General features: G+C 35.4%; 1 protein-coding gene across 30 annotated transcripts in view; it reads left to right on the forward strand.

Moving 5' to 3' along the window:
• The window catches only part of CEP78 (centrosomal protein 78), a 36244-nt gene that overhangs the window by 7820 nt on the left and 4541 nt on the right, over positions 1 to 23883 (forward strand). For 2 of the 30 annotated variants that reach the window (XM_005581980.5, XM_074017711.1), the window contains exons 5-16: positions 171 to 345; positions 3333 to 3446; positions 4973 to 5037; positions 5444 to 5555; positions 8608 to 8743; positions 9913 to 9958; positions 11599 to 11727; positions 19651 to 19728; positions 20901 to 21067; positions 22105 to 22276; positions 22583 to 22630; positions 23170 to 23835. In XM_005581980.5, the coding sequence (XP_005582037.3) occupies positions 171 to 345; positions 3333 to 3446; positions 4973 to 5037; positions 5444 to 5555; positions 8608 to 8743; positions 9913 to 9958; positions 11599 to 11727; positions 19651 to 19728; positions 20901 to 21067; positions 22105 to 22276; positions 22583 to 22630; positions 23170 to 23739 (1812 nt within the window). In that variant the 3' untranslated portion in view covers positions 23740 to 23835. Of the gene's footprint in view, positions 1 to 170; positions 346 to 3332; positions 3447 to 4972; positions 5038 to 5443; positions 5556 to 6934; positions 7427 to 8607; positions 8744 to 9912; positions 9959 to 11598; positions 11728 to 19650; positions 19729 to 20900; positions 21068 to 22104; positions 22277 to 22582; positions 22631 to 23169; positions 23836 to 23883 lie in introns of those variants that run through there. The other 28 variants (XM_015437307.4, XM_074017712.1, XM_074017713.1 and 25 more) reach the window with 26 other exon arrangements.

Consider the following 23883-nt stretch of genomic DNA (forward strand, 5'->3'; position numbering starts at 1 on the left):
GGACTCCTCACTCAAAATCTACTATTTAATCAGTCTCTCAGATTAACCCACCTGGCATATGTACCTGGTGTGTGTGTAAAACTCTGATGTAATCAGCTGTACTTGGTTCCTTTTGGTGTTCCTATCTCTTTATTCAAGTGTATTAATTTCATCTTACTAAATCTTTAAAGTATCAGACCATGAGAAGGCATGAAGAAACCTGGGCTGAGAGTCTTCGCTATAGGAGACCTGATCTTGACTGTATGGCTGGCTTAAGACGTATCACATTGAATTGCAACACACTCATTGGTGACCTAGGTGCAAGTGCTTTTGCAGACTCTCTCAGTGAGGATTTATGGCTGAGAGGTAAGTTAAATGAACTTGTAAGATGGAAAATATTGAATTTTTTGATATTAAATATGCTTCACTCTTGGCACAGTAATGTTGTCCTAAGGTTTTTAAAAAAGCCTCTTTTTTCTAATAGGTTTTATTTTGCTTTTAAGCCTTTATGAAAGTTACATATATTCTTTATAGAAGATACCAAGTAACAAAAAAATAATACTACGTATAATCTCAATGCCTAGAGATAAACTGTTCATTTTGGTGTGTATACTTTCAGTATTGTTTTTTCCTGCACGTGTATTTGTGTGCTTAGAGTTACAAGAACAGAACTATAGTGCACTTACCATTTTGTAACCCTGCTTTTTTTATTTAATGATGTATCACGTAGTACTCTATTACATTGAGGCACAATAGTTTAATTCCCTGCTATTTGATATTTAGACAGTTTATGCTTTTCCCCTATTATAAACAACTCTGTAGTAAACTCCTTATGTATACATCTCTGTGTCCATTGAAGTTACTTTTGTTTTTTGGAGACAGGGTCTTTCTCTGTTGCCCAGGCTGGAGTGCAGTGGCGTAATCATACCACACTGTAGCCTTAAACTCCTGGTTCAAGTGTCCTCCCACTTTACCCTCCTGAGTAGCTGGGACTACAGGTGCACACTACCACGCCAGGCTAATTTTTGTATTTTTGTGGAGACATGGTCTTGCTGTGTTGCCCAGGCTGGTCTCAAACTCCTGGGCTCAAACAGTTCTCTCGCCTTGGCCTCCCAAAAGTACTGGATTTCAGGCACGAGCCACTGCGCCCAGCCTGAATTTACTTCTGTAGGATAAATTACTAAAGTCAAGTAACTCAGTATAATGTATTTCTTAAAGACTTTTGATACATGTCACCAATTTGCCTTCCAGAAATGTTGTGCCATATTATAGTCTCATAAATGCTGGATTGTGTCTATTTTAAAACCTTAAACTTTACAGAAATGAGAACTCCCTGCTTTTTCTTTTTTAATGCAAATGGGATTGCTCTGTGAATTTTATCACTTTTTTCACTTAGTATAGCATATCTTAAATCAATAAGTTTACATTTACCGTATCATTTTTAGTGCCTCTTCAGAGTTCCATTATGTTAATATGCCATAGAACACTTAGCTTATTCATTCCTATTAGATATATAAGCTATTTCCAATTTATCATTGTTATAAACAGTACTTTAATACGTGTCCTTGTCCGTGTCTCTTATTATTTTCTTCTGGCAAATTCTTAGAAGGAGAGTTGCTGTGTTAACAGAGTCTGCACATTTTAAGGGTTTTTTAAAAATGTGACCTTCACCAATCTGATAGAAGCATGATCACATTTAATTGTTTCAGTTTATATTCGTTTGATTTACTAGTGAGATTTACTGGCTATTTTTATTAATTTGGCTAGTTGGATAATTGCATCCTATGCTCATTCTTCTGCAGCAAGAGTTTGTAAAGGTTGTACCATATTCTGTCAGACCCATATATCTGACTTATTTCTGTGTGTCTTGTGGTGTCTTAGGGCTTCATAGAATATTCTATGATACTCTGTTATAGAAGCATATGACAATTATATTCTAGGTGACTTAAAGAGAAGGCATTCATTTCTCACAGTTCTGGAGGCTGGGAAGCCCAAGATCCAGATGCCAGTAGATAGCTGTCAGGTGAGGGCATTCTCCCTAGCTTATGGAAGACTTTTGTATCCTCAAATGGTGGTGAGAGAGAGCTGTAGTCTCTTTTTTTTTTTTCTTATAAGGACTTTAATCTGATTATGAGGGCTCCACTCTCAAGACCTCAACTAAACCTAACTACCTCTCAAAGGCCCCACTTCCTAATACTACTACCCTCTTGGGGGTTAGGGTTTCAATATGCATTTTTGGGGAATACAGACATGTAGTCCATAACATGAGGTTTTGAAAGACTTCAGTTCTTTTAATGTAATGGTATACACAGTGCTTTTGCTCTGATGTAATCTTTTTTATACCTGTACTTTTGTGATAATCCTTTTGGGTTTAAATGAGTAGATTGTTCAGCCTCAGTGTTACTAGTATTCATGAGCATTTGTTTAGTTCTTTGACCTTTTACTTGAGGGAGAGTTCGTGACCATCATTTTTTCCTGATAGGTTTTTAGTATATAATCTCTATTCACACATTCTTTGCATTCATTATTTCTATCCCCTTAGAGTTCTTTCTTTGTCTTTTTATTCTAAAACTAACAGTTCTTACCTTTTTCTATTTTCTTTTCCCTTTTTTAATGTCATTTTTTGAGAGTCACTTGGAGTTTGAATTTGAATTTGATGATGAATCTAGTGCAATTTCTGAGCTCCACCCAGTTTTTGCCTATGAGGTTTACACTGTCACTAGCATTCTTGTTAATTATGAACAGATATTCATCCTGTGATGTTTTATATAGAGTTATTTTTCAACTCTGTAATTGTAAAATATGTTGGGTAATTTATTGGTGCTAAAGGGAGGGTAATCATGGCACATCTAAGAAGAGGGTTTCTTTTTTGTTTTGTGTGTGTGCATGTGGTTTTCTATTTTTTATTTTTTCGATACCCAAGATTGAAAACTGGCCATGAGTAGTCTTGGGCAGGAGTCTTCCAGGTGTGATTAAGTGGGAGTTGTCTGTATGTTAAATCTGTATAGAATTGGCCGGGAGAGGTGGCTCATGCCTGTAATCTCAGCACTTTGGGAGGCCGAGGCAGGCAGATCACGAGGTCAGGAGATTGAGACCATCCTGGCAAACATGGTGAAACCTTGTTTCTACTAAAAATACAGAAAAATCAGCCGTGCGTGGTGGCGGGCACCTGTAGTCCCAGCTACTCGGGAGGCTGAGGCAGGAGAATGGCGTGAATGCGGGAGGCAGAGCTTGCAGTGAGCCGAGATAGCACCACTGCACTCCAGCCTGCGCAACAGAGCGAGACTCCATCTCAAAAAAAAAAAAAAAATCTGTATAGAATTAGCAAGTGACCTTTTGTCTTTTCTTGAAAGCTCTTGACCTGCAACAGTGCGGCCTCACCAATGAAGGAGCAAAGGCTTTGCTAGAGGCCCTTGAAACCAATACAACTCTGGTCGTTCTGGATATAAGAAAAAATCCACTCATTGGTATGTCACTACAATATTTTTTATTGACTAACAAATAGCAAAACAAAAATAATTTCTCATGTATTGACAGTCTCGAAAACATAATGTGTTTGCTTTCCTAATCTTACTCTTTTCTAATCTTGTACTTTCTTATGTTTATAGTAGATAATTTACTGATGAAAAGAGTTATACTTATATTGCTCTTGGCTGCTACTCTGAATAGAAGTGAACCTAGATAATAAATCTGCTTCCACCAAGTGCATTATTTTCTTCCTGTAGAACTTCTGAATTCTTGGAAATAGTATTTCATTCATTTGTTGATTTGACAAGTAATTTTTGAATACTTCTATCTGCTAGATACTGGTTTAGGCACTAAACATGTAGCAGTAAACCAGCTAGACAAAGTCTTGGTCTCCTAGAGCTTACATTCTAGTGGGGGAGTTATATCAGAACTCAGATAGGTAATGTAATATAGATAGTAGGAAGTGCAAAAATACACTAAGGTAAGAAGACAAATAGGGACAGGTGGGACTATATTAGATAGGTTTGTTAGGAGACAGCTTCACTAAAAAAGTGACATTTGAGCAGAGACCTGATTAGGAGAGGAACAAGCAATGAAAGATGCAGATAAAGTACATTCCAGTGATGAGGAAGCAATGAATATGTAGGTACATAGGTGGCAGGGTGGATGGAGTATTTAAGGAAAAGCAAGAAGGCCAACATGGTGGGAGCACTGAGTGAGGAAGAGCCTGGTATGCTACGAAGTCAGACAACCAGCCAGGGGCCTGATCTTGTAAGGTTTGAAGGTCATGGTAAGGACTTAGATAATTCTAAATGAGCTGAAAACCATGGGAGGATTTTGAGCTGGTAAGGGTTATATTCCAAGTAGTAATTCAATCAGATGACTTAGTGTGGAGAGTAGACTTGTAGGGAGCTATAAAAGGGAAAGAGGGAGACCAGTTAGGAGACTCACACTGATCCAAGTTAGAGACGGCTGTGGCTTCGCTTAGGGTGGAAGATTGGAGGTGGTAAAAAGTGGTTGAAGCAGGGTGTAGCTAACAAGACTTGTGGGGTATAAAGGAAATAATAATTTTGTTTTCAAGTCCTAGATGATTTTGCATACAACTGGGTGGTACTGTTTATAGAGAAAAGGAGGCTATGGAGAAGAGCAGCTTTGGGGATGCATCATGACTTTGATTTGTGTATATTTGGTGCCTTTTAGGCATCTAAGTGTCTGGACAGTGTCTAGGCTTTTGATTTCCTATTCAGAGGTATCTAAAGCTATTTTAGTTCCAAAGTGTTTACCTTTGATCTTTGCTGCTGCCAGAATAGTAGCCATAGGGACAATATGCATATTGGCATACTTTATTTTGTTTTTGAGGAAGAAGTTAGAATAATCAAAGGGGGAAAAGATATATAATTACATTATATGGAATTCATATTTAATTTCATGGGAAAAGCAATAATTAGTTGGCTTTTGTTTTTAAATGGGAATAGCCGCTCATTGGGAAACAATTACTATAATTTCAATTTTTATTTTACTTTAGATCATTCTATGATGAAAGCAGTTATCAAAAAAGTTCTTCAGAATGGAAGCAGTGCTAAATCAGAGGTATATCATGTTTTATTTCTCTAGAAATAATTCTTATTTAATTGCTTTTCTTCTGGGATCTCACTATATTGCCCAATCTGGCCTCAAACTCCTGAGCTCAAGCGATCTTCCCCCTTCCCAGCTTCCTAGGTAGCTAGGATTCTAGGTATATACCACTGTACCCAGCTTTTTGTCTGTTTTTAATAAGATGAAACTATTAAGGCACTTTTCTGCCATCTTAAATTTACAGTCAAATCAAATGTCTTTTCTGTTTTTGTAAATACCATACGATTCTTTAATTTTGGGTCCCAGAACTGCTGATTGCAAACCTTTTATTAACTTAGAATATCTTAACAATTTCCATTTAAGATCTAACCCTCATAAATGATCTGTAACTGAAATGTAGTGTTTATTCTCTCTCTTTTAGTACCAGTGGATAACTTCTCCATCAGTGAAGGAACCATCCAAAACTGCTAAACAGAAAAAGAGAACTATAATTCTAGGAAGTGGTCACAAAGGAAAAGCTACTATTAGAATTGGTAACCTTTTTGGTCTTGGCTTTTTAATGCTACTAGTGTTCTAGTGTGTTAAAATCAAAATCTCTTCTCATTTATGATATTGACGGTAACAACCAATTTTGACTCTGTGCATATTATTAGGACTATAATTATTCTGATTATGAGAATTTATGGAATGTAGAAATAGTAAATGAATCATTAGGAAAGGGATGCTAGTGCTTCCATTTTAAAAATTACCCTTATTTGTTTTTCATACAACATTGATGATTTTAGATATGTTTTCTGATTGATGATTACTTCTGATACTTTGCAGTTGAAATTTGGGATGCACTTTGATGACAGTTTTAGCAGCAGTGCGTTTGTATGATTTTGTTGTTGTTGTTAATGAAAAATTATCCTTTCATACTATAGAAAACAAAATCTCTTCCCAGTTCCCTTTTTTCCCTTTGTTTCCTCCTCCTTCCTTGCAAATTCTTACCCAAAGTTGTTGAATCAGGTAGCACCTTGCTTCTTTCAATGATGAAAAAACCTTAAATCGTATGTAATCCTTATAAAACAATACTGCAGGTAAGTTTATTACCCAGAGATGGAACATTTTAGACAAACATTCCGTAAATGTTTGCTATTTATAGTTTATTTAATCTGCCAAATAACAGTCTAGAATTTTGAAATTGTCTATAATTTTGTGACAAAGAGTAATGAAAGAAAACTTTATAAACTCTTTATCAACTAATGACATAAATTTCACATTCTCCTGAATATATAAATTTGGTATAATCTAGTTCTACTGATATTTTCGTTTTGTTTTTAAAGAGTCTTTAACTTTTATTTTCTAGAACACATTATCTTTAGTCATAAGTAGCCTTTTTTTACTGATAAGAATGAGTGATAGTGGAATAAGTTAAGCCAAATCTAATATGAAAGTGACCTTTTCTTGTAAGTAACTTTGAATTTTGAAACAGTAAAACCATGAAGACTAATACAGAGGAAACAAAATAATTTTTTTATGTTTATAATCTGCCAGTTTCCCAGAAAAAGGTTTGTGGTGACTTTAGTTACATACCCTGTACATTACGATCACCAAACAATTAATACCAGATAATCTTTTATTTGGATGCTACTTGAAATTTTTAAAAGCTATCACTTGACAATATCACTGAACTAACTGTATGCTTAAAAATGGCTAAGATATAAAACAATTTAACATAAAATATAAAACATTGGAAATACTATAATTTTAGTAGCTAGTGGTATATAATTGGACATCATTGAATGAGAATTCAAAAAATCTTTTTTCTTAGCATGATTAAAGAAATTGGAAATGTAACTGAAGTTTACAAGCTCACTGAGCTATTTTAAGAGTAACTTTATTTCTTGGGCTTTTTTTGTATTTGCCTCAGTTATTTGGAGACACAGAGGTAAGCCAAATCAGTGTCTGGCTATATATTTAATAGGTGTCAGTGAGTATAGGGGTTATATAATTTATGTAAATTATGTTACATTCATATTGCAATTACGTGTGCAGACAGAAGATAGGAAACTTCCACTATAATTTTTTTCATCATCTAACAAGATAAGTAAATTAGTTTGGTTTTAACTAAAATTTCTGTTTGTGGCTGGGCACGGTGGCTCACGCCTGTAATCCCAGCACTTTAGGAGGCCGAGGCGGGTGGATTGCCTAAACTCAGGAGTTGGAGACCAGCCTGGGCAACTTCACTAAAATACAAAAAATTAGCTGAGTGTGGCGGTGTGCATCTGTAATCCCAGCTTCTCGGGAGGCTGAGGCAGAAGAACTGCTTGAACCTGGGAGGTGGAGGTTGCAGTGAGCCAAGATTGTGCCACTACACTCTAGCCTGGGCGACAGAGTGAGACTCCTCCAAAAAAAAAAAAAATTATATTTGCATTACTTTCTACACACACCACAAACAATACACAGGAACATTTTTTTGGGATAATTATATTAATAACAGCATACAATGAACTGAGCTCCTATATATTTTAAGAGGTATATAAATTTGTCCAGAGAAATGGCACAACATGATGTGGTGATTATCAATAAGCTACACTATGGGAAATATTTGTCCTGTATTACCACATACACGTTCTTGTAGATGCTGTCCTAAAGCTGCTAAAGTAGATCTTACATAGTAAAATAGATTGGAAGGATAAATATAACCATTTTAATAAACTTGTATTATTTGTTCTCAGCGATATCAGAAACATATATTTAAATGTGAATTTTAATATATAATTTGTTTTAAATAAAATATTAATAGGTCTAGCTTTTGCTACCAAATGTTTCATAAAAAGATACTTGACTCTTTAATACTGAAATGTAGGATAAGACTTTATGCTTCATTCTTTTATCCAATAGGTTTCATGTGTTTGTTTTGTATTCTATAAAAGCAAATGAACACTGAAGGTGGACAGACATACAGGCGGCAACATTGACTCACCTACTACCCAGCTACCTTCAGTCTTACAACTTGGATAGTTTTTACATTATAAAATTAGTCCAGCTACCTTCACTCTTATAACTTGGATAATTTTTCCATGATAAAATTAATCTCACATTGAAATTTTGGTCCAATTCAGAAGGTTCTGTTTGGTAGGAGTCATGGGTATATCTATGTTCTGTCCTTGAGATTCAGGAATGCCAAAAATATTCTGAGATTTAATAACAATATTTCTGCATAATGCATAATGAAATGTATCACATATAATCTTTCATTCTTTGGGTTACATGTTTTATTTACTTTTTCATGCTCTGCATGTCTCATATATTAAAGTTATATTTTAGTTAAAGTGATAACTTGTTACTCTAGACAACTTATATTTTTAATTTTTATATATTTATTACATTTTTAACTTATATTTAAATATATTAAAATATATTTATTCTTATATTTATTAGTGGCCTATGTAAAAAGATATTTACAAATTGATCCTGATTTAATGGCCTTGGTGTCATTGTCAGGTGCCCATTGGTATTCTTTTAAGAGTATGCACATGTGCTAATTAATCTGTAGACCTTTAGTGCATCTTAATTCTTTCTTTTTAACACTTTCTCAAGTAGGATTGGCTACAAAGAAACCTGTAAGTAGTGGCAGAAAACACTCCCTTGGTAAAGAATATGCGCCCGCACCTCTACCACCTGGTGTGTCTGGTTTCTTGCCATGGCGTACTGCAGAACGTGCAAAAAGGCACAGGTAGGGTATTTTTATTTTCTATCTTTTAGGATAAAAATGGGATTCAAAATTCTTTATTTTGGAGCTTCTATTATGTGAGAGTTCTCTGCTTATGTCTATAGGGTAAAAATGACTCATGTGGCTTCTGCCTCATGAATCCTTTAAGGAAGAAAAACAAAAAATAATCTTAAGTAGGGTTTCAAGTTATTAAGTGTCACAGCAAGCTGTATCCTTGTGGGAGTCCAGAGGAAACTGAAATTATCTCCAGTTGTGCAGGTGAGGAAAGGTTTCATTTAAAGCATGTGCAGTTAAACCAAGTCCTATAGGACAGAAGTAGGAATTTGGATATTTAAGATTGGGGAAAGGGCATTGTAAAGCATAGGAGAGTGTTGATTAGACTTAATCTAACTCAGCCAACTGGCCTAACTCATTTTAGTGAATCATATTTAGTGAATCAAACCAGATATAACTAGTTTTAGCCAGTTACCTAGGGGGTAGCTATTCATAGTAATTTTTGTCAGAAGAATGTTTTTAAAATGTTGTACTATAATTTTATGCTTAATAAATGAATTAGATTACTATAAATTGTTTTCAAATGACTTTTAGTATTCAAGAAATTGGAGATTAACAATTGCTTAAGAAGACAGAGAACTGATTTTAAATAGGACTGGAAATAGGTGCTATGTGAAATATCTGTTCAGTTGCTCAGATTAAATTGAATATGTATAATCTTTATTAGGCAACTGATGACTATACTTATTTTACAACTGTAATGTGAATTATTATTGCATAAACTGTAGTGCTGAGGCCCTGGTCTTTACACTTACATTTAATAACTGCAGTTTCATGTCTTCTTGAGATACTTACTCATTTCAAGTCCCATCTTGGTCACAAGGAGTTGTGAATTAGAGAACAATTAATATCACCAGTTAAAGAAGTTAAATTGGAAATCTGAACCATCCTGAACATAAGAACTACATGCATCTTCAGAGACTTATCCCAAAGCCATTCTGCTAAATTGTTTAATTTTCTCCATAGCAGAGTTTTCCAGGCCCTTATCTGGAGGTGATTTATTTCTATGCACAGTTATGTATGGATAGTCTACATAATACTAGCAAGTGTTATTACCTAGTGTTAACTGGTGGTGTATTTACATCAAAATATAACTTAATTTATCAATATCTCTTTAGGGGTTTCCCATTAATCAAAACACGTGATATATATAATCAGTTGCAGGTACGTAGTTACCGTGTTTATAATATGTAGGGGGTTGGAATGGGAAGGGTGGAAAATCATTCTCTGTGCTCTTTAAACGGAATAGAGTTTTACAAAAACATTTCCCTCCCTGAAGTAAATTCATTTAAAATTTTCTGGGTTTTCCCAGTGCCACAGTATAATCGTGTGGCTATGTCACACAATGGAGGCCTTGTGGTTTCATCTGTGTAGACAGGAAGTCATTTCTCTGGGTCTGCAAATTAGCTGTTGCCCCTAGTGAAACAAATTTGACCACCATTTCTCACCTGGCACATGGAGTTATCATAGTCAAGAATGTCCTTAAGTTTAAAAGAAATGTTTTTTGGGGATACATATTTTATATGTATATAAAAAAATATATAAATTATATGTATATATAAACATATATAAATTATATATATAAATATGTATATAAATTATATATAAATGTATATAAAAATTCCAGATTCTAAATCCACAATAAAGCAACCAGTCCTAAAGCCTCTGCTTTCTCAGAGTTTTTCTTCCTCCCTTGTCAGGATCAAACACATTCCCTGTCATTCTGCATCATGGTATTAGAGCAAGCCAATTCTTTCAGAGTATCAGGTTTTCCTTTTCAATTGTTTTTAGAGACTGTAATTTCTCTGTAAAAGGTAGCACTACTGAGATGAAGGAGCACCTGTGTGTCGGTACTGCTCCTTGCATAGCCAAAAGTATGGGCGTGCATCTCATTCTACCATCTAGGATTTTCAGGTACTGCAGGATTTATGCTTGTAGTAGATACTGCATTCTCGTGACTTCTCTTCTGTACAGTTATGTATCCCGGCACTCTTCTTTTTGATCTGTGGACTTTTTATGGGATTGTGACACAGTCAATTTTGAAATATTTGGAAATATCATATTGAATAACATTCCAGTGGCATTGAAACTTGACAGGAGAATTGCATTGTTATTACAGTAGTTTTTGGCTTAAGAATGAGGAAAAGATGAGGTTTTTGATGTCTCAGTTTTAGTTGTGTGCATGTATTTGGTTAATTTTTTTTTTAATTCTAGTTTTTGTTTTATTTTGTAGAGACAGGGTCTTGCTATGTTGCCCAGTCTGGTCTTGAACTCCTGACTTCAAGCAGTCCTCCTGCCTTGGCCTCCCATAGTGCTGGGATTACAGACCATTCTAGTGTTTATTATTCACAGTTTAAATTATTCTTCCTTCTTTGTGAGGCCTCCACTGATGGATTTTTTCTCCTAAAAATCATACTTTCTTTAAGACTCTGTGTGTGATGGTAGAGAATAAATTTCTCATCTGCAGTTGATCTGAGAAAAAATGTTTACCCTGCCTCCTCGCTTGGTTTATGTGAAAAAAGTGTAATAAAATAATATAGGTTCTTTTCAGAAAGATTTTATTTAAGAAAAAAAAAAATGGGCGATTCTAGTATTAATTATAAACCTTGTATGAGAGAATTATTTCAATAACATAGCAAGAATAGTGTCTTTTTACTTTGTTATTGATTGTGTTAGGCTAGGGAGTAGTGATAGACATTTATAGAGAATGACTTAACACTTCAGAAAGATCACTTTGATTAGATGTCCTTTAGTATTTGGTATTTGGTTTATATTATTATACAATCTTGTTCTCTTTCTTTAAGCAACCAGGTTTTCCTGTGACTGTGACAGTAGAGAGTCCTTCATCCTCTGAAATTGAAGAGGTTGATGATTCTTCAGAGAGTGTTCATGAAGTGCCTGAGAAAACTAGCATAAAACAAGAAGCATTACAGGTACAAAGCTATCACTTTAAAGATATGGAGAAGATTATTTCAAACTCTAGTTAGTTTCTGGTGAAAGCTTGATTAGGCACTGGACAGCTTGCATGGGAATCCTTCTATCTCATATCCCTTGAATGGTTCTTTATCATAGAACAAGGTAAAAGGAAGGACATCTGTACTCTAAGAAATAAAAATTGAAACATGTCATCAGTAATCTATTTTCCTTTCCTTAGAATTATAGAATATTAGATTTAGGGAAGGCCTTAATGATCATAAGATAAACTCGATGAAATTAAGCCCTGAATGAATGTAACCAGCTGATTTAGGGCTCTTTGGGAGGCCTTAACTTTTTTGTGTGTGCTAGGAAGTCCACAATTAATTTTTTAGAATTAATATAATTTTCTTTTATATGAAACTTAGAAATATAGAAATAATTATCCCTTTTTTATATACTTACATTTAGCTTATAAACAACAGGAATTTATGTCTCACAGTTCTGGAGGCAGGAGAGTCTAAGATCAAGGCTCAGGCAGATTTGATGTCTGGCAAGGGCCTGCTTTCTGGTTCATAGATGGCTTTTCACCATGTCCTCACATGGTGGAAGGGCAGTTACCTTATTTTTATGTGACTATGGAAATCACTTTTTGATTTTCAAAAAAATGAAGCCTGATTTTCATTTTTAATATTAAAATTAATAGTATTTATATAGAAAAATTTTAAGATAATTATAAAAATGATAGAACATTAGAGGGAAAAATTTATAGATAATGTAGAATTGTCCCTATTATAAATGAGCACCTATAGTTTGTAGCACCTGAGTGGTTTATTGCTAAGTTCCAGAGGAAAAACAAAATCCTACAATGTCTCATTCATGTTCATTATTGTTTTAAATGTGTTGTATTTATTTTCTTCACCGGGGATTAGGAAATTGTATTCTAAAAATGATTATAGCCACTGAGGAGACCAAGAAGGTTATGAAATACAACTTGGGAATTTCTGATTCAAGAGGCACTGAGAATTTTCTCAGTTCTTTTCTATTTTAAGAACTCTTTAAAATGATGTTATCAAAATTTCTAACACATGTAAGCCTACAATAATCAAGAGAATTGAAGAGATTTCAACATATTTTTGAAATACAGGCGACAGATGGAAATGAGTATGAAACCGAATCAGTAGAACAGAGGAAAACCATTGCCTAGAATATGCACAGGGGAAGCCTACAGCTCAGAGGGAATCTAATCCCTACTCCAGAAATGGCTCCATACACAGATATGCATATAGGAAAAAGGAGAAGGGAACTAGAAACGTGACTAACATAGAGGGAGCTCCTTGACAGTTTGTATGTGGAAGAGTTGACTCCCAGCCTTACCTGCACTCTCCTGAAATGAGATCATTTGACTTTGAAAAACAGTAAAGTAACTGGGGAGAACTAGGGTAGATAGTGTGGATTTTGCACCCTAGAAAAGGGTAGCTGAGGATATCCTGCCATACTGGCTACCCACTTCTTCATGCATAGGAAAAGCCAGTCATCAGCTCCCAGTGATCCTCCGCTCCCTTATTCTTAAATAGAAAATAACCATGATTCACCTGATAGTTGAATAAAACTCACAACATGACAAGGAAAATAAAAGATGAAAAATATGTCCTGGTAGGACCAGAGCTAATTAAGAGAACAAAAATACTTTAAGAAAAAACCCTACTTAACATCCTTAGGTTTGTTAAGTACAAGTATGAAAGATACAGCGCCTGTAAAAAAGAAATAGGGTGTTGGGAGGCTGAGGCTGGTGGATCACAAGGTCAGGAGCTTGAGACCGTCTTGGCTAATACAGTGAAACTCTGTCTCTACTAAAAATACAAAAAAAAAAAAAAAAGCCAGGCGTGGTAGTGGGCGCCTGTAATCCCAGCTACTCGAGAGGCTAAGGCAGGAGAATGGCGTGAACCCAGGAGGCAGAGCCCAGATAGTGCCACTGCACTCCAGCCTGGGCGACAGAGTGAGACTTCGTCTCAAAAAAAAAACAAGAAAAAAAGAAAGAAATAGGGTGTCGTTTAAAAAGGAATAGCAGAAAGCAAGGGTGGTCGCTTGGAAATTATAATGGTTGAAATAAATTCGGTAGGAATTAAGGAAATTTCTCAGTAGATAGAACAGAAGAAAGTTTGCCTTAGATAGACACATATAAGTAGACAGTCTTCATTGTAAAATTTCAAGATACTGAGAAAAGAAAGAAATTCCCGAGAGAAAAATACCAGTCACCTAAAAACAATAAAAACCAGACTTTATTATACTTCTCATCAGCTACCATGGATCCTGGAATTAGAAAGCTACCTCCAAAGTTTTAAAATAATTGTCAACCTGGAGTTTTCCATCCAGCCAAACTGTCAATCGTAAGTTGGGGCTGAATGGGACATTTTGGACCTCCTGCGCTATACTTTTTCTTGTTATTTGAAAACATAGTCCATCAAAATGAGGGTATAAACCAAGAAGGAAGATAATAGGATATCAGGGATCAGTGGTTTCAATGTGGAGAGCAGTGGGTCTGGATTTGAGAGGCTTCCACTGGTTGTGTGACTCAGAGCTTAAAAAAATCCTTGAAGCATATTACTATGTATTAGGCACTATTAGAAGGGAGGGGGAAAGAGAGAGAAGAAAAGAGGGAGGGAGGGAATCAAACTCCAGAGGAGGAGAAAGTTCTGTTGGCACGAAGATAAAGCAAATGAAACTATGGCAGTTTTTGAGCTACCACTGATGTACAAAGGGGAAAAATTCCACTTGAGCTTGTCCGCCCTTTTCAGTGGCACAGCAGTCAGTGACCACCTATCTAATTTGTTGTACAAACCAGAACACTTTTTAATAGTGTAAGCAGGTGCTGTTAACACTATCAAGACAAGGGTTGTAAACTGGAACAGTCCAGGGCAACTTAAAATACGCGGTCATGCTATACAAGGGCTGTGACACTGAAACTGTATAGAAGGCAGTGTAATCTGTATATACATGGAGATACAATATAACTCTGCAGTAGGCAGTATTAATTTAATCATGTAATGGGAATACTGCTGTGGTCTGCGGCTTTGATTATCAATTTGCATGTAATAGCAATAATAACTAACTTGTGTCACATTTAGCAGGTAATGGACACTGTTCTAAGTGTTTTGCTTATATTAATTCATTTGATCCTCAGAATAACCTGTGGTAGGTGTTACTACTATTAGTCCTACTTTTCAGAAAAGAAGCTAAATTTAAGTAAGCCCAAGCTGTACTTAAATTTAGAGTTGGATCAGGGATTTGAGCTTAAGCTTTCTGCCTGTTCTCTTAAACACTGATCTATCTGTCTCTCAAAAAACAAACAACTCAGCATATAAAACAGAATATAAATATTATTAATTTTAACAGTGTAAAAGCTAAGTTTGGAAGGTGGACACAGGTGGAAAGAAGGGACAAAAAAGTATGTTGTCCTTATTTTACAAAGCAGTGCATTGAGAGAGTTTAGAGTTGATAAAACAATTTAGATTTTTAAGTAATATATATCACTAGAAGTTGAAGAGATCATGACCAATGGAAAAACTAATGGTGATATAACTTTATTGAGAGGAGTGGCTATAAGTAAGCAAATAAGTAAGAATGAACCAAACTTCTATTTAGTAAAGCAGAAAGTTAGTAAATAATGTCTGAAATTCGGTCATATAGTAGTTAAATAGTATGTTATTTAGAACTAGAGAAGGATTAAAAAGAAGAATGGTTGACTTAAACCTCCCCCACACAAAAAGCCGAGTAGCCCATAAATATGGAAAAGTATTCAACCATATAGGTAATCAGAGAAAAACGAACTGAAATCCGTATGAGATGCAACTACACTCCTATCAGATTGGCAAAAAATAAAATTTTGTAGTGGCAGGTATTGTAGACCTGGAGTGTAATAAGAATCTTCCACCCTGCTTATATTGAAAGTATAAGTCAGCACACCTACTTTGGAAAGCATTTAGCATTGTCTGTCAATTGAAAGTATATAAATACCTTGTGACCCAACAAGTCATCCAAGGGTACATGCACCAGAAAAACAGGTGCAAAAGGGTCCACGTGCATTATTTGTAATAGCCCAACCTGAAAACAACCTAAATGTCCATTAAGAATTAAAAATTAGATTGTATTTGTACAGTGAGAAAATTATAAAAGTAATAAAATTGAATGAACAAGAGCTACAGGCAACAACAGATGAATTGTAAGAACAATGTTGAAAGAAAGAAGATACAGAAGTCTGCATTCGCTATGATTTTCTTTGCATAAAGTTAGAAGTAGGCAAAACTAGATTGTTAGGGATGCATGCATATAAAGGAAATGATCATTAGGAAAATGAGGATGGTGTTTAATTCTGGGAGAAGGAGAGGGGCTTGTGATGAGTAGAAGATATGGGGGATTACAGAGATGCTGGCTGGTTGTACTTGCAAACTTGGGTTTATGGCTACATGAGTATTCCCTGATAGTGTGCTTTATGTATTTTTCAGTATGTTTAGCATATTTTGCAATAAAAAACCTGCTTAAAGAAATGGTTGCCTCTGGGAAACTGTGTGTGTGAGTGAGGAGGAGACGATTAACTTCCATTTTAAGCTCTTCGCTACTAATTCTATTTGTATGTTTATTCATTTTGCATTGATTGAACATACTCTATATACACCAGGCACTCTTCTTGGTTTTATGTGTGTGTTAATTAATTTACTCCTTTCAAGAGCCCTGTGATACATGAATTTATCTCCATTTTATAGATGAGGAAATTAAGACCTAGAGTTATTGAACTTGCCCAAGGTTATACAGCTGATGGGTAAGGCCAGAACTTTGCCTCAGAGAATCTGAATTTCCAAAAAATAACCTAAACGAGAAATTTAAGTACTAATTAGTAAGCAAAGAAATGCACATTTAAGGAAGACAGTAACCTTTTATCTATTAGAGAAAAACACACATTCTGTCTTTAACACACACATAAATCTTATATTGGCAGGGATTTTCTCTATTCAGCAATTATTTATTGGTTGTCTGCTTTGTGGTAGACACAGATGCTGGGGATAAACAATAAAATATACTACCTTCTCTTGAATATCTTGCACTTTAAGTGGGAAGGTAAGCCAACAGTTAGAGTAGAGGTGATATATCCAAGTGATAGACTGTTTCATTGCCAGGAGCAGTATAAAATCTTAGAAATCTTTCGAAAAGCAATTTGGATGTAAGTATTGCAAAGCTTTAAAAATGTTTATTTGCTTTGACCTAAAATTCCTTTTTTATTAATTTATTGCAAGAAAATTATTCTAAATATGGGAGAACAAAGCCTTCATGCTTAAAAGTGATTATTTTATCTTATAATGTTGAAAAGTTGAAAACAGTCTTGTTAGCCATAAAGGAATGATTACATGAACTAATAAGCTGGCTCAGTGGAATATTTTGTAGCCCACTAAAAAAGTCAAAGTTGGGCGGGCGTGGTGGCTCACGCCTGTAATCCTAGCACTTTGGGAGGCTGAGACAGGCGGATCACGAGGTCAGGAGATGGAGACCATCCTGGCTAACATGGTGAAACCCCGTCTTTACTCAAAATGCAAAAAATTAGCCAGGCGTGTTGGTGGGCATCTGTAGTCCCAGCTACTCGGGAGGCTGAGGCAGGAGAATGGCGTGAACCGGGAGGTGGAGCTTGCAGTGAGCCGAGATCGGGCCACTGTATTCCAGCCTGGGCGACAGAGTGAGACTCCGTCTCAAGAAAAAAAAAAAAAAAAGTCAAAGTTATGAGTTCTCTGATTCAATGTTAAATGGAAGAATGTCTAACATAAAATTGGATATACAGTCTTCCCTCAGTTTACTCAGGTTATTATTCCATGACTCCATCCTCCAGCATATACCCAAATCCATGCATGCATGCTCAGGCCTCACAGTTGGCCTGTGGAACCAGGGTATATAAAAAAGTCAGCCCTCTGTATGAGGTTTTGCATAGGAGAATACTGTATTTTTTTTTTTTTTTTTTGAGACGGAGTCTTGCTCTGTCGCCAGGCTGGAGTGCAGTGGCCCAGTCTCGGCTCACTGCAACCTCTGCCTCCTGGGTTCAAGTGAATCTCCTGCCTCAGCCTCCCGAGTAGCTGGGATTACAGGTGCGCACCACCACACCCAGCTAATTTTTATATTTTTTGTAGAGATGGGGTTTCACCATGTTGGCCTCTATCTCCTGACCTCATGATCCACCCGCCTCGGCCTCCCAAAGTGCTGGGATTACAGGTGTGAGCCACCGTGCCCAGCCAGAATACTGTTCTTGATCTGCATTTGGTTGAAAAAAATCTGCATATAATGAGCCTGCATACTTCAAGCCCTTGATGTTCAAGGGTTGTTGTACAGTATAACATTTGATATTTCTGGGGTTGCATTCCAGAAAAAAAATCAACTCTTCCATGTATAGAAGGGAGGAAGAGGAGCAGCTGTCAGGGAGGAAAATTACTACAACACTTTATCATTAGTCGTTTTTAAGTAGTGGAATGTTAAGTGATTTTACTTTCTAATTGTTTCGTTTCATATTTCCTTATTTTCTTTAAGGAACCTGAATTACTCTTCAAAGGAGTACTGAGGAGGGTGCTTTCATAAAAATGTAACATTATGTTCTCACTTCCTCCACTAGAGGGAGAAACAATTTCGTGTAATTGTGCTTTGATGTGATTTTTAGAACTAGTTAGGAATGTAGGATTTTAGTCTTCTTTCTCCAGTTGTGATAAGTTTTTTGCTTATTTGCATGTTTGGTTAGAAGTTCTTTGATAACAGTTCTAAATATTGAAACCATTATGTGAACAGTAAGTAGAGGAATTTTGCAATTTGTTTTTCCTTTTTCCCATAAAAACTTGGTTGGCTTTAACTGATAATGAAGCATTAAAGAATTTGTAGTTATTAGGGCATTTACTGATTTTTCAAACGTGTTCTGAGTGTAAAAATACATGCCCTTTGAGAAAATTTTTGAAAATCGTGAAAAACATTGAGGGAAATAAAAACCACCTCTGCATGGTACACACACCTGGATATTTTGTAATTTGCACTTTTATCTCAAAAAGGTATCAAAATATTTTGTCACATCATTGAATGCTCTTCCACATCAGAGAATCTTACTTAGCTTATGGACCATCTCCCAAGAAAAACGACCTTCATTAACTCTGGTTAAGACCCGTATCATTGTTTTTAGTGGCTCCATAGAACATTTCATCATATGAATGTGCTTTTTTTTTTTTTTTTTTTTAAACAATCACAATTTGGAGGCTTTTAGTTACAAACAGTCCTATGACATTATGTTGGTAGATAAATCTTTGTCCGCATGTTTGGTGATTTCCTTAGGGTAAATTCCCAGACATAGAATTGGTAGTATTTACTGAAGACGACTCCAGAAAGTGGTACCAATTTCCTTTCCTAACGTAGGTATATAGTAGAGTTCCTTCCCTCACTCTGGAGGGAATTGGAGAATCTCCATCATGGCTAATTCCTTTTGTATTTCAATCTTTACCAGAAAGAGCCCTATCCCTTTTAATTGATTACTTGATTTTTAATTTGCTGTTACATAATTCAGGTGTGTTAAGTGTGTTACTAGGGCTTCCTATTATAATGGATCCACAAATAAGAATAGAATTTCTTTTTCACAGCCTTAATTTTTATTTCTGACTCAATAAACATATGTGTATGCCTTCTATGGTGAGCTATCACAAATTTATTTTGGAAAGAGTGGGATTTAAATCTGTAATGTGAGAATTTGATATGTTTTTGGTAATTAATTTCCCTAGCATGGTATGATATTATACAGGCAGTAGGTTGTAATCCTGATATCTGAGTTCACTTCTGGCTCTGTCCCTAAACACTTGGTAAGCTCAATAGCTGGAAGAGTTTTGGGGATCGTATTGGGAATTAATTACAATATTTACTTTATTACTTAATACTAGGAAAAACTGGAGGAGTGCCTAAAGCAGTTAAAGGAGGAAAGAGTGATAAGGCTTAAGGCTGATAAGCGAGTCAGTGAGGTAAATAAAAGTTTTCTTACCTTTTGAGAGTTTTTTTGTTTTTGTTTTGGTTTAACTTTAACTCATACATACATACATACATTTTATAAACTTTAAAGTGAGACAATACAGTATATTGCAAATTGGTCACACTATGTTAATGTTTGTATTTACTTATATTTGGTGATCGTGTGATCTGTATTCCAAAAAGCATGTTTTTTAAAAATGTAAAACTTGTAGTTTGTTTTCTTTTCCTGTGCTTTTATATGACTGGAGCTTATTTTCTGTTCATGATGCATCAATTCAAGAATGCATTTATTAGGCTTATACTGATATACAATTACATAAAAGATGGGGATGAGACTATCTACTGATGGTGAATTAGGAAAATGAATAAATAAGGTAAAAGATAATGGAAAACTGGTAAGAATGCAATGAAACATAAAAATCTATACCATGAGGACTAAATTAGGTGAATGTGCATAAGAGCACAGCATAAGCTAGAACATTCTATATAACTATATTATTACAAAGCAAGTTTAAGGAGGAATTTTTGAAAGTATATGCATTGGTTTGTAAGACAGTTAATCATTCAGTAAAAGTTGAGCACCTGATTGTATAAGGCAAAAGGTGCATTGTGAACACAATGGCCTTTCTGAGAAATACCAGAGTTAGACTTATGTGTAGTATTAAATAAATAGATGATAAAGGGGGATGGTGTGCAGGAGAGTACATATTTTCAAGAAGCAAAGGGGGAATATTGGTAATTGTACAGTTAGTAAATTGGGTCTGAAATAGGACTTTTAAATTTATTAAGCATTTTACTGGCAAAAATTAGTTCTTAACAGCCAGATTGTAATATGCTTACTCTTTATTTCGTTGTCTAATTTGAGGGAAACCTTACCCAGCTAATTTTTAAATATAGAATGATCCAGGTATGTATTTAACCTGTTAGAAATGTGATTTTTTTGAAAGATCATTAATGAAATACTGTTTATATTGTTTATGTAGGAGGTTTTGCCACTTATCTCCGGGTTTTGATTGTTATGTAATATGGTCTGTGTTTACTGGTGGAGAGTTAGATTAACTGCAAATTAATTACATTTTTAAAATGTTTTATTTTAGTTTCATAAAAACTATTTTGGTGATAATGAGAGAAAATGATGTCACACATTTTCAATCTTCTTTTATAGCTGGAACATGAAAATGCCCAGTTAAGAAATATAAATTTCTCTCTGTCTGAAGCCCTTCATGCACAGTCATTGACAAATATGATCCTGGATGATGAAGGTGTTTTGGGCAGCATTGAGAATTCTTTTCAGAAGTTTCATGCTTTTTTGGATCTCCTTAAAGATGCTGGGTTAGTTACTTTCTCCCTATGACATTCGTCCCTCCATGACTTTAATGGTGTTTTGCTGAGGAACTTGAGCAATTTTTATAGCTTCCTGAAGTCATATTTACTGTGTAATTATAAGTAATACACTTGATTTTTTAAATGTGGAATTAATTTTAAAAGAAATGCGAAATGACAAACCTGCCCAATATGAAAGAGTAAACTTACCTGGCTTGGTGGTTTGCACCTGTAATCCCAGCTACTTGGGAGGCTGAGGCAGGAGGATCACTTGAGCCCAGGAATTCAAGGTTAGCCTGAGCAACATAGCAAGACCCCATCTCTTAAAAAGAAAAAAAAGAGTAAGCTGTAGATAGAGTAATTGGTTAAGGGTAATTCTTGTTAAAGACTAAATTGAAGGTAGTTTTAATTGAAAGTATTCAGGAATGTATAGGAATTTTTATTTTATTCACTTTGCTTGTTAAATAAATTTGAATTAAAATTAACTTTGTCTTAGACATTAAAATTGTTATTAATCTGCAGGGTAGATATAGATAGAGATATGGATCAGCGGTCCTCAACCAAGAATGATTTTGCTAAAAGAAGATACTGAAAGAGAGTTGGAGGTAGATAATTGATAGAGTTATGTTTTGTAGGTGAACAGTTTGGTGAGGGAAGGAACAAACATTCTTGAGGACTGGAGGAAAGGTGGTATAGATGTGTGGGGATGAAGGTGAGAGGCAGTAGGTATGCGGTAGAAAATGCAGCTTCTACTGAGACAGTATGTAAAATAGGGAATAAGTAAGGAAATGAAGTCAAGAGGTATCTAATACATTGTTGGGGGAAGAAACAGTGCTTAAAGGATTGTACGATCTGATTTGGTTCATCTCAGAGGATAAATGTGGGAAGATCTGAGAAACTGGGAGGGATGGGGGTGTGGTCTGGAGTAGGATAATGGGTTTTAAGATTTTAGAAGTATTTCATGGTCATAGGTTCCAGGAAATGTAAGCTGTTCTTATGTGATTGTAGTAATCCTTGCCTTTTCCTCCTTTTCTTCTCTTGACCAGGCTTGGGCAGCTTGCCACAATGGCTGGGATAGATCAGTCAGATTTTCAATTACTAGGTCATCCCCAGATGACTTCTACTGTTAGTAATCCACCTAAAGAAGAAAAGAAGGCACTTGAAGATGAAAGACCAGAACCAAAGCAGAATGCCCTAGGGCAGATGCAAAATATCCAGGTAAGTGAATAGAACAGAACTTAGTGATTCTACAAGTGATTAGCAAAAAAGGGAATTACTAAGAGAGAAAAGAATAATGATCTGTTCACATACTCGGGGACCAGAAGCATCTTTGGGGTCCTTTCCAAGACTGAGATTAGTAAGTTTGTACCCATTTCATTATATTGTATTGTTGTAAATAAAAAATAAGAAAGTTATTTTGAAAATTTATGATTTAAAGTAGACTATCTTCAGTGAAGAAATGAAAGAGTAGAGAAAATATTTTAAATTTTAAATTTTATAAATGTCTATTCATATTTCATCTAGGTTTCTATTTGTATGCAGTCAGCTTACAATGAAGGAACACTAATGAAGGTACAAGTACTGATATAGATAATTTTTCAGAATAAGTAATTCATATATAACAAACAGGCAGTATATTATACGCATCATCTAGTTATGGGAATGGGAGGGGCAAACTTGTCTGCCACAGGAATCCCCTGCTGCTTTTCCTCTGGCCTTACTTGGAGCCCCCATCTCCCATCTCAGCCAGTCTCAGACTGGTCTTGGCAACTGACGACTTGAAAACTCAGTCTGCTTACAAATTGGATACTGCTCACATGTGCATAGAGGATAGGAAAGAAATTAATTTTCTTATAGAATAAGGTTCTATTTTTTTTAATGAGGGAGTGATAAATTAGTAATAATTACGCAAAACACAAAAGTCTGAAAATGTGCTGGACCTACCTCTGGATATAGCTAAGTTGAGTTGGCAATCACTTGGCAAGATATAATTAGGGGAAAAATGACCTGGAAATCTTCTAAGATCACAGAATAACATTGATGTTTTGAACTTGACTTTTTAATGGTTGGCTTTGTTCATCACTAAATTTTTGTTTTGTTTTTCCTTCTAGTTTCAGAAAATTACAGGTGATGCTAGAATTCCTTTGCCTCTCGACTCCTTCCCTGTCCCAGTTTCTACTCCAGAGACCTTAGGAACTTCCATCGACAACCTGGGAGTCCCAGCCGCTGAGCAGCGGCAGGAGTCTTTTGAGGGATTCATTGCTAGAATGTGTTCTCCTTTACCAGATGCGACTTCTGGAACTGGAAGTCAAAGAAAAGAAGAGGAGTTGTCCAGAAATAGCAGATCTTCTTCAGAGAAAAAGACCAAAACAGGTGAATATACCAAAAAACACTCTGGTAAGAAACACCCTGGAAAGGACCTGCATTCCTGCTCTGACTCTCCTGAAAACCGGAAAAGCAAAGGAACTGGGGAAACTAGTTCTTTGGTTAATGAATCAATTAAAAATAGGTCTTTGAAAAAATCTGTTTCTGTCAAGAAAGAAAATAGAATAGTGACTGTTTCATCCAAGACAAATAAAAGTAAATCCAGTCCACTAGAACATTCTGAAAGTGATACTCTTGGATCTGATTTTGAATTTCAAGAAAGCATCCATTCTCTATCACGCCTTTCATACGACTAAATATTTTGAAATTATGTTTTTGCCTTTAAATTTTAATAAATTTTCTTATGTTTTTATTATGGCATATGGTGTCTTAAAATATAGGATTGGAAGCCACTAAAGGAAGATTTCTCTGTACTTTTTATTATAATGAAATTTTTGGTC

This window comes from Macaca fascicularis, chromosome 15 (genome assembly GCF_037993035.2).
Source record: "Macaca fascicularis isolate 582-1 chromosome 15, T2T-MFA8v1.1".
In the NCBI taxonomy this organism is placed as follows: Eukaryota; Metazoa; Chordata; class Mammalia; order Primates; family Cercopithecidae; genus Macaca; species Macaca fascicularis.